The sequence below is a fragment of the Alligator mississippiensis genome, chromosome 7 (genome assembly GCF_030867095.1).
Source record: "Alligator mississippiensis isolate rAllMis1 chromosome 7, rAllMis1, whole genome shotgun sequence".
NCBI lineage: Eukaryota > Metazoa > Chordata > Crocodylia > Alligatoridae > Alligator > Alligator mississippiensis.
In genome coordinates this window covers 86,836,937-86,853,545 of record NC_081830.1, presented here as the reverse complement: position 1 = coordinate 86,853,545, position 16,609 = coordinate 86,836,937, and the positions used below count along the sequence as shown (strand labels likewise).

General features: G+C 48.3%; 1 protein-coding gene across 4 annotated transcripts in view; it reads right to left on the bottom strand.

Moving 5' to 3' along the window:
- Positions 1-1,301: 1,301 nt before the first annotated feature.
- Positions 1,302-16,609, bottom strand: part of LPP (LIM domain containing preferred translocation partner in lipoma) — a 425,329-nt gene continuing 410,021 nt past the window's right edge. For all 4 annotated transcript variants that reach the window (XM_014607111.3, XM_059731261.1, XM_019499042.2 and 1 more), the window contains one exon: positions 1,302-15,218. In XM_014607111.3, the coding sequence (XP_014462597.1) occupies positions 15,090-15,218 (129 nt within the window). In that variant the 3' untranslated portion in view covers positions 1,302-15,089. The remainder of the gene's footprint in view (positions 15,219-16,609) is intronic.

Below are 16,609 nucleotides of genomic sequence, written 5' to 3'. Positions count from 1 at the left end.
GAGAGAGCGATCACTTTGCCTTGTATGTGGGTCTGAGAGTGATCACTGCCTTGCGTGTGTCAGATCACTTAGCCGTCTGTGTGTGATCACTTCTCTGTGTGAGATCACTTCTCCTTGTGTGTGCACAAGTGATCACTTCGCCTTGTGTGTGTGTGAGATCACTTGGCATTTTGTTTGTGTGCGATCACTTTGCCTCATGTGTGTGCTCACTTCTCATGTGTGTGTGCTCACTTCTCCCAGTGTGTGCATGTGCATGTGATCACTTCTCCTCGTGTATGTGTGTGTGTGAGAGATCACTTCCCCTGGTGTGCGTGTGAGAGCAATCACTTCTTGTGTGCATGAAAGATCACTTCTCTTGGTGTATGTGTGTGTGTGAGAGATCACTTCCCCTGGTGTGCGTGTGAGAGCAATCACTTCTTGTGTGCATGAAAGATCACTTCTCTTGGTGTATGTGTGTGTGTCTGTCTGTGAGAGAGAGTGAGAGATCACTTCTCCTTGTGTCCGTGCATGCATGCGATCACTTCTCCTGTGTGCGTGCGGGTGTAGCACCAGATGAATGCACCAATGCCAGATCAGAAAAACCACCTTGCGTTGCAAAGGAGGGGTGTTGCCTTGACCCTTGGGGAGCGGAGGCGGACTGGGATTGAACCTCTTGCACCAAAGTGACTTGCTAGCCCTTGGGGTCATGGAGAAAACCACCTGGAAGTACAACCTGGGCGTGAAGGCAATTAGGAACCCCGGATTTCTGCATATCTATGGATCATTGTGATTTTTAAACCAGTCCTGACTGTTGCACCTGGGCCGAGACGTGCTTTGACCGCTCTCACGAGGCTCGTGAATGGGCGTACCCGCCATGCTCACGTTCACCTACCACCAAGCAAGATGCTCAGCTCCAAGGTCGGCGTGGTCCATCTGATTATAGCTCAGCGCCGGGTGGATGTGTCGATAGGGAGTTAGCAAATCTGCGTGAAGCACACACCGAGTTATCAGGCATGGGGGCTCAGCCAAAACAAGGTGCTTTTTAAGGACCAGGGTTAGTGCACTTCTGTCCTTAAACCTGGCCTGGGATGTTGTATCAATCCCTCTTGCTCCAATAAAACCGGGACGGGGAAAGATTGCAGCTAAGAGAGACAGTGAGGAGGAAGAGGAGGAAGGAACAGAGAGGAGGAAGACAAAGAGGAGGATGAGGAAGACAAAGGAGGAAGGAACCGTAACTGCAAGCGGAGGCCGGGAGAAGGTAAATACCGCTCGTCTTGATAAAAAAAAAAAAGAAAACAATTTCACACACTAGCAAACAAAAATGAAATTTATAAAGGAGTTTATTGGATTGGTAAAATGTAATAAAAAGCATTTGTGATACTCCTTCTGCAAAGGAGGGAGGTGAGGGGGGGAAAGGCATCTGGCAATTTTGCATATTTATTTTCCCTTACAAAACATTAGAAAAGCATAACTGATAAAGTAAGGATAACAACAGAAAGAGCAGAGCAAAGAGGAAAATACATCTCAATATAATTGGATAATGCGTAATAAAAATACAGAAAAACACATGCTTCTACCAGCTTTCATTCTCTTAGTGTAAAAAAGTCATTTCAGGTGTTGAATAAAAAATATATGCCGGTTGCTCTGAAATAGGCGGGTTAGGAGAGGTAACTAGCTGAGAACAAAAATATATCTCTTTGCATATTTATAAATACAGAAAACGTGGATGTGCTGGACTTGCCCTCAGCATCAAGGTGAATACGGGATTTGGAAATCCATGTGCACAAGTTACCAGAGAGTAAACTTCATATTTGGCCTGACGGGCCCGTGCGGCTAGCTACTGAGCACCTTCAAATCCATAAAGCCAGGAGGAAGAGAGCACGGGGGCTGATCGGTTCAACGGGAGGCGAGGGTGCTCTTAGCCCCTTGCGGGGCAGGACTGGGCAAGACCTCCGTGAAAGGATCAGGCCCCTCGTAGGTATGCAAGGGGCACTCTCCGGTGCCCGCAAGTTCGGAGCAATCGCGAGACCTCAACTCACCTTCAACAGGATTCAAAGGCACGGCGTGTCCGACAGCAGACCCTGCCGTGGAGCTTGTCTTTGGCATGCAAAGCAAAGGTGCCGTCCTCCCTGCTAATGACCTCTGCGCAGGAAAACCACCCGTCCCTGCTCCCAGCAGGACCAGAGCAAGCGCAGCACAGCCCTCTGCCCAGGAAGAGATCCACAAGGCAACTGTGTGTGCAAGGCGAATCCACGTGTGCGAGGCATCGCAAAGGAGAACAGATTTCTGCCATGCAACCTTGCTGCCGCCTGGCCCTGCATTGGTAGCTCTCCTCCCTGCTGCATACTCATTTCCCTCCATTGCAGCAAAAACCTAAAGGGTTATGGCTTTGAGAACAGGCACTTAGTGAAAAGAGCAATGTCCAAGAGGGATGTTCCTGCAAAATGCCTACAGCTACGAGCTTCTGACCATGCTGGCTAAGATGCATCTCAGGTGCTTAGCAGCTATGGCTACAAGGCACATTACGGATACCGCGGACTGGACAGAGAGACGGGTCACAGACCTGGATCAGACTCACGGGAGAGTCGGTGAATGTCCAAAGGCCGAATCCAAAGGGGCTTCCTGCCCTTCCAGAGCGGTCAGTAAGGCGTGGGGTGGAGCAGAAAGTGCCAGGCCTCTTTTTTTTAAGAACAAGGTGGACAATCTCAACGTATTTCAATGGGAACCATAACCTCTGCCTGTGCATTTCAGTGCAAACTGTTTCCTATTTATACCAGGGGTGTCAAACTCATCTAATCATAGAAAATTCAGGTTGGAAAGGAGCTTGGGAGGTCATATTTAGTCCAATCCCTTGCTCCGAGCAGGGCCAGCCCCAACCATATCATCCCAGCCAAGGGTTTGTCTAGCCGGGTCTTCAAAACCTCCAAGGATGGAGATGCCACCACCTCTCTGGGAAATCATCTCACCCGCCCCATGGGCAGGAAGAGCGGTGTGGTTGACTCTGCGAGCTGCATCAGGCCCAGAAACACCCCTCTCCCATTTCCCCCAGCATGCAGGACCCAGTTCCTGTGATGCCCACTGGTCCAGGATAGTGTTGCACACGGCGCCCGCACGAGGCTGGTCCATAATACCTGCCAGACGTGGCCTGCAAGTCAAGTCCAAGGGTGGATCCGGCCTGCAGGACACCCCTGGTTTAAACCATGCTGCCATCTGCATGGCAAATTAGCACCACGGCAAAGGTGGCCTAATTACGAAGAATTCCTGCTCTCCCATCATCATTGCACATAATCCCAGGATTAGCAGTCGAGAGGAAACGCACGTTTCTAGCAGGAGGATTGTGCTCTGAAGGCCTGCTGTAGAAGTGGGAAGTAAAACTAAACGAGAGCACCGGGAAAGCACCAGACACCAGACTGCCGGGCCCGCCCTGTGTGGAGAGAGCGATGGAGAGGTCTCAGGAGTGGGTCCTTCCCTTCTCCCAGCGCTACGCTGCCCATCTGCAGAAACCACAGAAGATCCTCCAGCTACGGCTGCCGAAGTCACGTGCTGTTTGCACAGGACTTATCTGACTTTGGCTTCAGCTCCTTGTTGCAGATCACAGCATTTTTCTCATTCTTGTTTTAGGAGCAGGCACCAAGAAAAAAAAAAACCCAAAAAACCAAAGACAAGCTGCACCAGTGCGGTGCGCCTCTTCCTCTTCGAGATGCAAGCTGCTTCCCAGATGAAGAAGCACGACCTGCTTGAATTCCTGTTTGGGACTGGAAATAGGTGCGACCCGGTCTTCAAAGTTGATGAATCCGAAATGATTGCCTCTGCCACCTCTTCAAGGTAAGGACCCTGAGCATCCATCATGTGCAGGGAACCCAGGTAGCTCAGGTCTCGGAGGACGGTCGTGTCAATCCAGGCCCCTGAGGGTGACTTAGCCCAAGCAGAGCACTGCATGGATGCAACGGGGTGCTGCTTGCTTTGTGCAATTGGTGCTGGCTCCGGTATCTCTCCACGGGGAGCACGGACACCCCCGGCCTTTATACAGGGCTCGGCGCAGCACGACCACGAGACGAGTAATGATAACCAAAGGACTGAAGAGATGTGGGCCTGATTTTCAGAAACTCTCACGAGTTGCATGCAGCTCTCCTGCAAAACGGAGGCGGGGGGTCCATACTCCCTCAGGCCTGTTACATCCATCCCTTTGCTTCTGTCCTCTGCTTTTCCCTTGCATCGTGCGCTTCCACTTTCTGCTCGGAGGCGGCTTCACAGCCTTCGTTACCACCTTGTGTTGCTGACACTGGTCTTCCAACGCTTCAGGGGACCCTGAACGCTGGCATTATTTTAAATCTGTTCGCCACGTGCATTGCTAATCCATCTGGCCTATTAAATGCAAGCCCCGCATCCCTGGAAGTGTGACGTTTCAGTAATTTAGGCTGAGTTTAAATGCAGCGGTGTCAGATTCCTAGTCGTTTTCCCCAAGCAGCGCTGCCTATTTTTAACGTAAGACCAAACGGATGTGGGTTTTTTTTTCCCCTTCTGTAGCAGCGCCGCGGCCCCTATCAGACGCAAGGTCCTGTCGCACGAGGCTTCGTATAAAGATCGAGTGAGAGAAGCATTTACAGTCTAAAACAGGAAGGAGCAGGTGGGGAATAGGTACGCGGTTCACCTGAAATAGAAAGCAGGTGGGTGGAAAAGCTGGGGAGATGCCCCATCTCACTCCGCTTGATGTGCCCTGCTCCCAAAACCGGTATAGAAATGAGTATTGAAAAAATAGATATGTACTGAAAAGGGCAGTGGGGCTCAGGTCGTATCCATATCTTCCCAAAGAGGGACTGGGGGAAAGAGAGCTATTATTAACGTCCTTCAGTGTATAGGAAAGCAGACATCCTACATAATGGCAACACAATACATCAATAATAGCCCAAGAATAGCTTCCTACCCCTTTCTTTTCCCTTGACAGTTAGAAACATAAAGAGAAATATCAGGCTGTGGAGATAAATAGCTAAGTCTCCACCCCCACCTCAAATTGCTATGGCATATTTTCAGAGATAAATGGTTCTCTGAAAAATTTAAATAGCGTTCTCTTTTCTTTTTTGGCAGCTGCAGGAACTGGGTCAGGTGTAGAAATTATTTCCAAGCCTGAAAAACCCAAGTGTTTGAGAGGGAGATTTTTCCCCTCTTTTAAGTATCGACTTTCTTAGAAGTAGAGTTAAAAAAAAAATCATCTTTGTGCTTTTTACAAAGTCAGACTTCAAAAAAAAAAAAAAAAGGGGGAAGGTGTGATAGTGCAAGCTTGAGAAGAAGGGAAGGTTTTGGGTTTGCATAAGAGCATCAGGGGCATTTCAAATATCCCTGCTTGGTTGTTAATATTTTTTTTGCATATACTGTTACACTTACCATGCCATCCAGCCAAGATAGCCCCAGGGCTGCAATTTAATGTATAAGGAGTACTCTATTGTTGTTTAACCAGCGTTTCCAAACTCTAGTCCACTTCCCAGAAGAGCTGGGAGCTTTCTGCCAGAACAATTAGCTCAGATTCAACTACATTCAAATCATGGGGTCGTTGTTAGGTTTCAGAGTTAACACTTTGTTTGGTTGGATCTTCAGGTGACCGTCTTGCTTAGTCACCGGCAGCTTTCAGGGTCACGGAGACGAATGGGTGGCATGAAGGGCTCACAATTGATCCCAGGCTTGCTCGTTGTTGCTTGCTACTACTTGAACTTTGCTGAAGTTACCCCTGCCTTGCATTCCCCCTGCCATGCGTGCGCAGCCCCGTGGCTCTGGACAAGAGCCCTCTTTGCAACCGTGCGGGCTGCAATCTTAGCTCCAAAAGAAAGTTCAAGCCCTCCAGAAACTGCTGCCATCAGTGAAACGCTGGTATGTAAACTCCCTCCCTGGAAAGCATGCTAGTTAGGGCCTGAAAAGGATTCAAAAGTTCATTCTTACATGCATTCCAAGGTCTCCGAAAATACACGCCTGGCACGCAGCCCGCGCTCTCCTGTGCAGGGTTGGTAACGCTTTCTCCCGTTCCCCGTCTGCTTTGCTGCAAGCCTAAAACCACGCCGATGCCTGAGAAAGAGGAAGACTCCCCCACCTGCAGTCCCTGCATCTTTGCACGGCGGTCTCCCGGATGGAGAGCAGCCAACGCATGGACCGAAGCCAGCACTGCGATACCTAGTAAATCGTAATGTGGGGAGGTAAGATCACCGCGCAGGCTGCGATCACGGGCTCTGCCCTTTATTACGGAGAGCGGTTGGGCTCCAGGAGCCCTCCGAGGAAACGTCCCGGGTGTGACGAACACGGGTTTGCTCCGGCTGGAGTCGTCCTTTCTTTGCAAGAACGGAAAGCGTCCGTTTGGTTGGACTTTTGCAAGTGGGACAACCTCATTTCAAATCAAAACCGTGCAAGCGTGGGCCGAAGGGCGAACCTTAAACTCTCTTGTTCTGCTGGCAATCTGGCAGGGTTTTCAAGGCCGAAAAGCCCTCGCTGTTAATATTTCAAACCTCACCTTTGTCAACAGGTGCAAGGGAGCGATAAGGTGATAGCACCAGGGATGTGCGACATTTGTGAGCCCAAAATGAAGGCAGCTTTCTCCTTCTCCCCCCAGCTAGGCTTGGCCACTCTTCTCAGAAACACGGCCCCTGCGAAGGAAGGAGTCGTGATTGCAAAGGAAAAACCGGATGCCACAAGCAGCCTATGTCCAAATGTCCTGCCTGGAGGGAAGCCAAGCTGAAGGGAGACTGGGAGGGCCAGCACGGCACTGGAAAGCTGTATCTGCAGGCTGTATTCGCCCCGTCTTTCTCCCCATAGAGACAGGGATCACGGCCTCCGCAGAAGCATTTGCCTGACAGTCATTCCACCCCCAAAAGGCTGCCCTGACATACTTTAAAGGCAGCCTGACCGCAGCTAGGCTTCAACATCTGGAAAGAGTAAGTGTGCGGACACGAGAGAGCCACCGTCTCGAGGCCAGCCTTCACGGCTGCCCGCGTCTGCTGCCGGTGCAATGGTATGAACTGGAAGGAAAGGAGCTCAGCCACAGGACCAGGCAAGGATGTGCCTCGACTCCCACTGGAAATATGGTACCTAATTCAGGGGCTTAACCCATACCAGCCTCAGGAAATCCCGGTGAAGCCAGGACTGGCTCCACGACCAGCACCGCTGCTCAGACTGGCTTGTCAGCAGCACCAGGGCTGCTTATCTCATGATGGTTTTGATACGTGGGAACAAAGAGAGGCTTTAAAAGCACAAATCAGCTGAGCCACAACCCCCTAGTGTTTGCTCAAAACCTACCCCCCTCCCACGATACACGGATATCAAAAGCCATTTTATGCAGATCGCTCCTTCTGAATATGGAAAACGTGGCGAATATTAACTTCAGAGATTCTTAATACGTACCAAAGCCCCACGGACCTTTGAAACGCTCGCTCATCAATATGCAATGTCTAATCTCATCAAAACCAAACCAAACCAAAAAAACTAAAAAACACAAGCCATTCATCCGTGGCTCGCCGAGGTTTCAGCAAGAATCCTAAGGAGCATCCAGCGCTGCCAGCTTCTTACACAAGAGAAAGGCTAAATATACGCCCCGGGTTGGGAAAGTTTCCCTTCGTGCAAGGAAGAGGGAAAGCTGCCGGAAGGGCGACGCCGGAGCCGGGCAGCTGGGCTCCAGTAAGCACTTTACTACCAAGCAACGGCTGTGGTTTTGCATCCCGTGCCAGGGACGGGCGCTCTCAGCATCGCCCTGCAGAGCGGAGCAGCCACCGAAAGTCGCGGTCCTGCCCCCAGCGCCGCGGCTGCAACGGCTCCGCTTGTTTAGAAAATGTAGTGTTTCGTATCGCTCCCATCTGACCTCCCGCAGAAAGAAAAGCTCGGTTCAATTGTGCAAATACGTACCAAATGGGAGCTAGGGAAGGCAGCCAGGACTGCTGAAAAGCTTTGCGGGGCTGCAGCCGCTTAGGGGCAACGGGATGAATCGGACTACCGGCCAAACTGACTGCGTGTCCCGGCATGAGCCTAAAACACTACGACCGTTGAATTCAAAGGGAAAAACGCGCCAGGCCGGAGAACCCCGAATTTCCTGCCCATCAAACACCATTTTCTTTTCCTCTTTAGGAAACTCTCATTTTGCAATCCAGCATTTAAAAAAGCCGCACAAACAAGCAGGAGCTGAGCCGACAAAAGATGCTCGCTGCTCAAAAGAACTAGGTCACATCGAGTGTTTGCCTTTGCAATCTGGCTCAATATTAGTTTTGGATGTAGAACAGCAATAAAATGACCACACAGATATATAGGGAGATGCTGATTGTGTCTTTTCAATGAAACGCAGCGTTTATATAGAGCAAAAAAACCCCCCAACAACCCAGCGCTTTTCCGCCGACCCGAGATTTGGTTAATTAAAAAATACTCGCGGACTAAAAAAAGATTCGTATTGACTGGTCTCTATATAAAGAGATCTAATTATGCAAAAAAAAAAAAAAAGCCAGTGACCTCTTGAAAGAACAGAAATAAGGTACAAACTCCATGCGCTAGACCAGATCGACCCTTTGATCCCTCGCAAGTGAGAATTGCAGCCGCCCCATTGATAGGAAGATATTAAATAAATACATACAGGAGAAAAACTACAAACATCTCAAGTTTTGAAGGAATATATATATATATATATATATATATATACACACCCCTACCCTTCATCCTTAAAACAAATATCTGATTGGATTCTCCCTGATAAGTCCCTGCTTTCCTATGCCTCTGTGGTTCACGTTGACTGATTTTTCAGGTAAATTTTAAGGAAGATTTAAGGTACAATTTCAGTATCATTTAAAAAGCAACGAGTATAATCACTTCCTTTTGAGATTCGCATGGCAGGCACGTGGATCCCCTGCCTCTGATGCTATGGATGCATAGGGCTGCTTTGATTCAAGAGCTGAATCAATCTGGTAAGTATTGGCTGAGTCTCACGACACGTCTGAGCGGCAGGTACTCTCGTTACACACGTGGACACGCTCACACAGAGGGTGCAAAAGGCCGTGCGAGTGACCTGGGGTGAGCGAGGGAGACGGAGACGGAGCTGCAAACACGGACTCTAACCACTGGAAAGGTCACCGTTCTCGGCCCCTTTTCTTGAGATGTCAAAATAATTGGGAAGAGTTGCACAAAACCCCCCAAAAACAAGGAAAAAAAGACCATTTAAAATTGCTCCTATTAACTCAGCTACAGAATCAGAGGGGGAATCTTATTTATAATGCCAAAGCGATGGAGAGTAGTGATGAAGAAAGGGCATGTGTAATAGGAACAGCACCAATTACTCGACTGTATGTCAAATCAGTCATCGTCTCCAAACAGTGCAATGTGGACGTGCGGGTGGGTCTATTCCTAAACCAACCGTTGCAAAGTTTCCATTAGTGTTTTTTCTTGTAAAAAGTCGAGGATGTCAGTGTTACATCTGAGAACTTCAATGCTACAAGTCCATCGAGAGCCCTTGATTAGGGTACACATTTCCATTGCACAGAGAGGCGCCAAATAGACTGGATGGTTTCACAAATGGATAAAGAAGGGGTGTGGTGCTATCTTCATGGTTCATCAATGCAAAACTAAGGGCCTGGATAGACGAATCAACCGTTGCACCTTCGAACTGAAATGTAAAGGAAGACTAGAGATATCTCTGGAAATGTATTTGGAGTAATGCCTTTCCCAAGCTCGAAGGGATGAAGCCAGGCTCCGAGGGAGGGTCAGTTAGTGTTTCCTGATAGCAACTGCAATAATCTGCATGCACCCTTCACCCCTTAAAATAAAGGACATAGCAACTGCCACGCTCATCATCTTCCTAAATGCTCATCGGCTGGTTGGAAGAATGGAGACAACACTGTTCCCAAAAGAAGTAATACTGTTTTTCTCAAGACAGCCATATTAGTTGGGTTGAATCAACTAGGACAGCGGTTCTCAACCTTTTTTTTAGACTCGAGGCACCCCTCATTGGACTCGAGGCACCCCTTGGAAAATGCCACCGCTTTGTGTTTTTGCTGGTTTTTGGACTACGGAAAAATACTAGAGTACCGTAATTCTTCTGTTGCAAAGACCCCAGAAAGACCACAAGGGTTTTAACGCTGTGAACTTGTGTGTGAAACCTCTGGGTTGATCTTGTGAATTAAGTTTGCACACCTAAAACCTTGCGGTAAACCCGTGGCACCCTTGAATGGCCCTCAAGGCACCCGGTGCACCACGAAACCCTGGTTGAGAATCACTGCCCTAGGAAGATGGGGGGCCTCCCAGAAGTCAAGTCATTCAAAACTGAAGAAAAGATGTTGTATGAAATGTCACGGGGTCAAAGAAGGGGTTATTTCCCATTCTTCATTTGTGGCGCTATCCTATAAAAAGTTATCCAAGTCATTACAAATTGTTTCATATATCAAAAATACCAAGGAAGAAAATGAAGAATGGAAAAAAAAAAACACCCTTACTACCTATTTAAAAAAGCCACGAGTGCAAATTTCAATAAATCTGATTCAAATATCATAAAATAATGCTGCAGAAAACATTGTTAAAAGAGAACGTGTTGTTAGCATTTGCAGTTTCTCCCCCCCCCGAAATGTTGTCGGAAAGGGCCCCGACTTTTAACAACAACGAGAGAAGTGTAGTGTTAAAGTGTGACCATCTCTGGTGCTAAGTAGTGTTGCTGCGTCCCGCTCCACTTCTGTTTGCACGTCACTCCTCGCGCCCTGCCATCCATCGGCTCTCGGCACACGGCTCGTGTTTGCTATTTCGAGTGTCACCGCGCCAATCGGCAGCACGTCTTTGCCTGTCGGTCCTGACTGACAGCTGCGACAGCTATGTAAAATAAGATCAGCGCTGCTGGATGAACCAAGGCAGGATTCAAACAATGGATAGGAACAAGACGCAACTGAAAATGCAAAAGAAAAAGGCTTTGAGCTCTTCAGATAGACGCGAAGTAGCAAAGCACTGGATGTCCTAGCAAAGAGCTCCCCAAGAGATCTTCTTGGCGGGGAGGACTCCGACGAGGAGTCTGCTGTGCCCTTTGTGCTTCCACTAGCTGTTGGGGAATTATCTCCAAGAAGACCTAATCCTCCTTTCCATCTAGGCGAGGAATCACTATGCTTGCCCAGGTTGGCAGCCTCCTATCCAAACCACCGATGGACTTCATCTGTGACCAAGTGCAATACTGGCACAACATCTGCAGAAGAATTGGGGTGCAAGTCATCCCCACACGCCAAAACCTGGCCAAGGCTTCCCGTAAGTCTTGCCTCTGCCTTACAGCTCAATGGTAAGCTTCACTCTGCTAGATGTCATGGTGACTAGTGTTTGGCAGCAGTGCTAAAAATACCCCTAAATTAATATTTAAAAAAAAAAAATATATATATATATATATAAAAAAAATCAAAGGTGCATTATCGGATAGGCTAAAGCTGTGATGTCGCCTTCTGCTTGAAAAGGTAACATTCAGGCAATGATTAAAATAAAACAATAAATGACAATAAAAAGCCATCACGCTAACACAAAAACAAAACTAGAATTCACTTTGGGGGTGTGCCAGGGGATTTGGCTGTAACCAAGGCAACCAAATCTGATGTCCTAAATGTATGTCCTACTGAGGAACAGATTTAAGCCCACGCTTAAAGCAAGCATTTAAGCCCGGGATTAAATAGTTTGCTGGATCTGGGCTTGATCCTGGGTCTCACATCTCCACCTGGGCAATATGAAACTAGATCAGGCTCCATTTTCTACGGCATGCTAGAAAAGCCAAAGAGCCTCCAAGGAAAAAGGTCTAGGTAATAGTCGAACTCCTTGTAAAAGGAAAGTTTTGGAGCGTTACTGCCCTGGGGAGATGATACGACTTGATATCAGGACTTGAAGGGGACCTTCAAAGAACAAGGTCTCTTTGGCATCAAGGCTTTTTCTTTGGAAAGAGATAACCGAGGATACATAATAAATACAAGCTCAAGATTGTGACGAAGCAATGCTTGGGCGGTGCACGAACGCGCCGCAACGGCCCGTCGGCACGCTCGCTTCAGACCCTGGTCGAACGGGGCGGACATGCGGATAAGTGATGACAGCCTCTATGTCACACAGATAACATTCCCATTCCAGAACAGTCATGGCAAATGTAGGCACCACAAACAAATGCGTTTAAAACAAAAAAACTATTCTAAGCATTCACTCACGCACTCAAACGGGTCACTGCTTCTGAGTGTTATTTAAAAAGAAATAAGAGTTTTGCTTGGATATTTTAAGTCTGAAAAACAGCTGCTGTTCAGGGAAGGAGAGCAATGCTTATGCCCTTTTGAGCACCTCCGATCCAGAGACCTCTCGAGACCCTTTCTGCAACGCACCCACCTGCTCGGAGGTTCGGGGCAGGGCGTCCGGGCTTATTCTTGGTTCTTGAATGACTTAATTTAAAACCTGAAATCCAGACACGGGCAGATATTTTGGAAAGAGAGGATCTGGATCTGGATGCTGCCATTTGGGCCATTCTATAATGAATGCAATTAAAATCGCACCACGTGGGAAGTCGGTTTGCACGATTAAGTCCTGGTGTGCAGGGAGAGGTTACCGACACGTGGCTTGGCCAAAATCTAGTCTGTGGTTATCAGGAGAACCCCGCAGCCTCGATCTCAAGCCATATCACGTTCCCACCTCGTAGATACAGCAGCTGTTTCTCATCGCTTTCTAATGTGTGATTCGGAGCTATAAAGATGCAGCAACCGTCCAATTTAAACCTGCAAGGATATGGAAGTTCAGAGCTAGATCTGCCGCCCGCTCCGTGACTTCCTCCACGGCAGACATCACACTCCCGTCGTGCTTCGGCAAGGAGGCGCTAAGGAACCCACGACCGAGGCACGAACACGATGAGATGTGTGATGAAAAGGAAGGCACCGTCGGCGGGCTGAACTTCCCCGTTTGGGCAGAGATCATTCAAACAGCACTTATTTAACATTCTTTTGCACGTAAAATGAGCGAGCTCAACATGACCTGAGTTGCCATCGCCAGTGGTGAGAAGCCCAAATGCAACCTATTAAAAAAAAACGTGCCGAGACAAGTGACGACGAATTGCCTGCATACGGCCGGTAACATTTGTGAAAGCTGGGTGTGAAATTTTGATATGAAGATGAGATGCTTTTGCATAGTTGATGCCCTGCCAGGAAATCCATACAGGAGAAAAATTCCTTTCCATGGATCAAACATCCCACAGGTTGCTATGGGGCTAATTAGGGTAAAGCCAATGGAGTTTGCCCAGCGCATACCTGCACTAATGGACAGGACAATCAGACCCCAATTCTCTAATTCAGTACAATGGCTCGATAACTATGGACATGGAGTTGTTCACTGTGACATGCAACGGGACTTTGCAGAACGGAAAGGAAGCATACCAATTCCAGGAGTTACAGTCAGAGTCAATTTTCCATCTTTTCCCATGCTTTACAGCCATTCATCCCATCCACAGGGATTTAGATGGGAAGTTATAATTATGCTGGGCTTTTGTGCTAAAAAGGAAAGCACTGTATTTTCCATTTCTATTACTGTGTGCACCAGAGGAAAAAAAACCTCACAAAACTTAATAGTCAAATCCACCAGTTTGTTATTAATATGGTCAATCACCCCTCAACGGCTTTGACTCCAGCTTGTAATTTGGTAAGTGCACAGAGAGGTATTCTTTTTGATTACATCTGCAAATAAGACATTAATGTCAATTCAGTGATATGAAAATTGCTCCTTCGTTCTGTAATTTGCACCTTAGTTATTAGAGGTTTCGTAAACAAGAGTATTAAAGCTCCCGCAAAACGAGCTGCAGATTTATAATTCGGTTCTTAATTAACAAACACAACAAAACAAGGCAAACCTCCAAGAGCTGCCCGTGCCCAGGTGTTCGCTGACCTTGGTCTTAATTTTTAACTCCTGGAAGAGAGGATTAGCGTGTCCCCTTTGCCTGGAACGCCAATCACTCCGCCGTTCCTGTAAAATGATGTTTCTTCACTGGGAAGAAAAAAAATGATTGGAATGAAACTAAAAGCAAAGGCAAGCAGAACCACGTCCCTCTTTTCCTGTTTGGCAGCAAAAATGCCCCTGTGGGACTCTCAAGATGGAGAAAGAACTGGGTCAGCTCTTTGGAAAGGGCCCAGAATTGAATAGTGCCTCGTACTGTAATTCCTGTTCAAGTATGCTGCAAAAGCCCCTTCCGGTCTGATTCAACGCCCATTGAAGTCAATGGGAATCTTTCCATTGATGTCAGCAGAGGGTGGATCAAAATGGCATGACTTTACCAGTCTGGAAACCACCCCTGCCCATGCATTGGGTTTCTACACCGCTGCACTGATCGATGGCTGGCTTAAGGGTTTTTGAGCATTGCTCATGGATAGTAATGATTATTAGTCAGCATCACTGTAACCACGTGGGGTTGCTTTTGAACCTTTTCAGACCCAAACTTAATTAACATCGCTTCTCAACGTACATAATTGGCTCCCGATCTCTAGTAAACCAACATGTGTATGGGTGAGCATATGTGCGAGCTGAGATCTTTCAGCCATTGCTCATACAGAAATGTTTAAGCATCTGTGAGTTGGAAGTATTGTTACTGAATACATTTAAGCAAGAGTAAACTATGATTGTATAACAAAAAAGGAAAAGGGTATTAAACTGGAAGGGAATGGAGACAAGCGTGGACATGAGGGAGAGGTGGAGAGTCCAACTGTGGGTCCCCCTACAAGCCACACGTACGTGAAAGCTCGGCGGGGTCAGCGCTGCGTAGGCCGTGTTGAGACACGGCTTCTCGTCTCACACGCGTGCAGTCTGTTACTATGGAGCAAGCTCTAATTGAGAGACTTCACTCCCAATCTCATTAAAAATCAATGCAAAACAACTCAGGGCTTCCAGCAAGAACTGGATCAGACTGTCACACATGTAAGAGAAGAATCAAACCCAACAGTTTCAGCTTTATCTCAGGCAAGATGAATCATTTGGAGGTTCAGGAGAACCCCACTTAGGAACCAGCCCTCTTGGTCCAAGGCCTTCCAGTTTTACCTTTTCAATCGAGAATTAGGTTGGAAAGGAGTCAGGCTAAAAGCAACGCTTGTGCAATTCCCCAGCAGACAAATTGGGAGTGTCGCGGTGGGGGCTCAGAGGTCAGTGCTGGCCTTGGCAGTCAGTGCCTGGATCCGAGCAGAGTTGCAGGTCTTGCAAAGGATGTGTCCATCCAGAGGGTAACAGCCCTGGTTGTCCCCTTCAGACAGGAGGCCGCCACAGTCCTGGAGCACAGACAAAACCAAAAGAAATGAATGGTGGGAGACTGAAATAAGCCAAAAGCACCCTCTTAACCCACTCCTATCCCTGCTGCTTCAAAAATGCAGCCCCAGGCAGTGCGAAGCACTCAGCTGAGGTGCACACGTCTCCCTGGATGTGCCACAGCGATGGGGCTCCCAGGCTTGCTGCTGCGTGCAACCCCATTGCAAATATAACACAGTTGTTCCTCTGAGGAAGGGGAAAGTTTGCAACGCTGCAGGAAACATCCAAGTTGCAGGGGTGTTGGTTAAAGGAAACAGGAATAATAATAATTAAAAAAAGGCAGCGTGGCTCAGAAAGCAAGTTTGCTGCTAATATCTCTGACTACGGGTACCTGCCTGCCTCTGGAAGAGAGGACTCCACAAAGCAACAAAGCACATAGGAGCTAAGCCATGCGCTAGCCGCACTAACATCACTACTGGGAGCCCTTTGGGCTGGGGCTGCGTCTACCCACAGGGAAACCCAGGCCCTACATCAGAGAACGTACAGCCTGGGCACACAAGACAGGAAAGGGAAGAAGAAAAGAGAGCCCCTTAACCCTCTCGTGTTTTGCAGATGGAGGACTGAGGCATGCAGAGATCGAGGCGCTGCTCAGCACAGCACTGTCTACATGATTTAGGAGCCTGCGCCTTGCTTTCAACCACGATTTAGGCGCCTGGAGCCTGTGTCCCAGTGGCTCTGGGGGCGGATGTGCTCCTAAATGAGGCAGGCATTGCAATACCGAAGCATGGCTTCGACACACGTGGGCCTCAGCAGCTGGCCTAAGTCACGGATAACAGCGTCAGAAGGGGGCAAGGACATTCAACAGGGAAGCAGCACCCGAGCTGATAGGCATATGTGACCAATAAAAGTCTTTAGCTACACGCTGTCTGCAGCAGTAAAGACGCGGCGGGGTGCCCAGGGCAGCTGCCACACATGGGGGCAATGCTGGATGCTGGTTGCCACCATGCCACTGGTGTTTCTTTTTAGCCTTTGTGTGGCAGTGACAACAGCCATCATTTTCTGCCCCCCTCCACCTTCAAACCACCTCCAGGGGCGACTCCCCAAGTCACCTTGCCCTACGTAGATCACTGCTCTGATGATTTCCTGGGTATTTTTTAACTTACGGTTTTCATCCCCTTGTGCCTAAACTGACAGGCGTTAACCCTGATTTTAATAGAGGAAACATCCAACTCACAATCTATCACGTGCTCAAATCTTACCATCTCATTACGGGGTCATACTCTCTTCCTAGCACAAGGACACGCTCATGAACAGAGGGCCTGACCCTCTCCTCTGGGTGCGTGTAGATTGAGAATAGCTTTTGGTGAAGTCGAGGGAGCAACCTGGATGCGCGGCCAAGGCGATTGTAGAAACG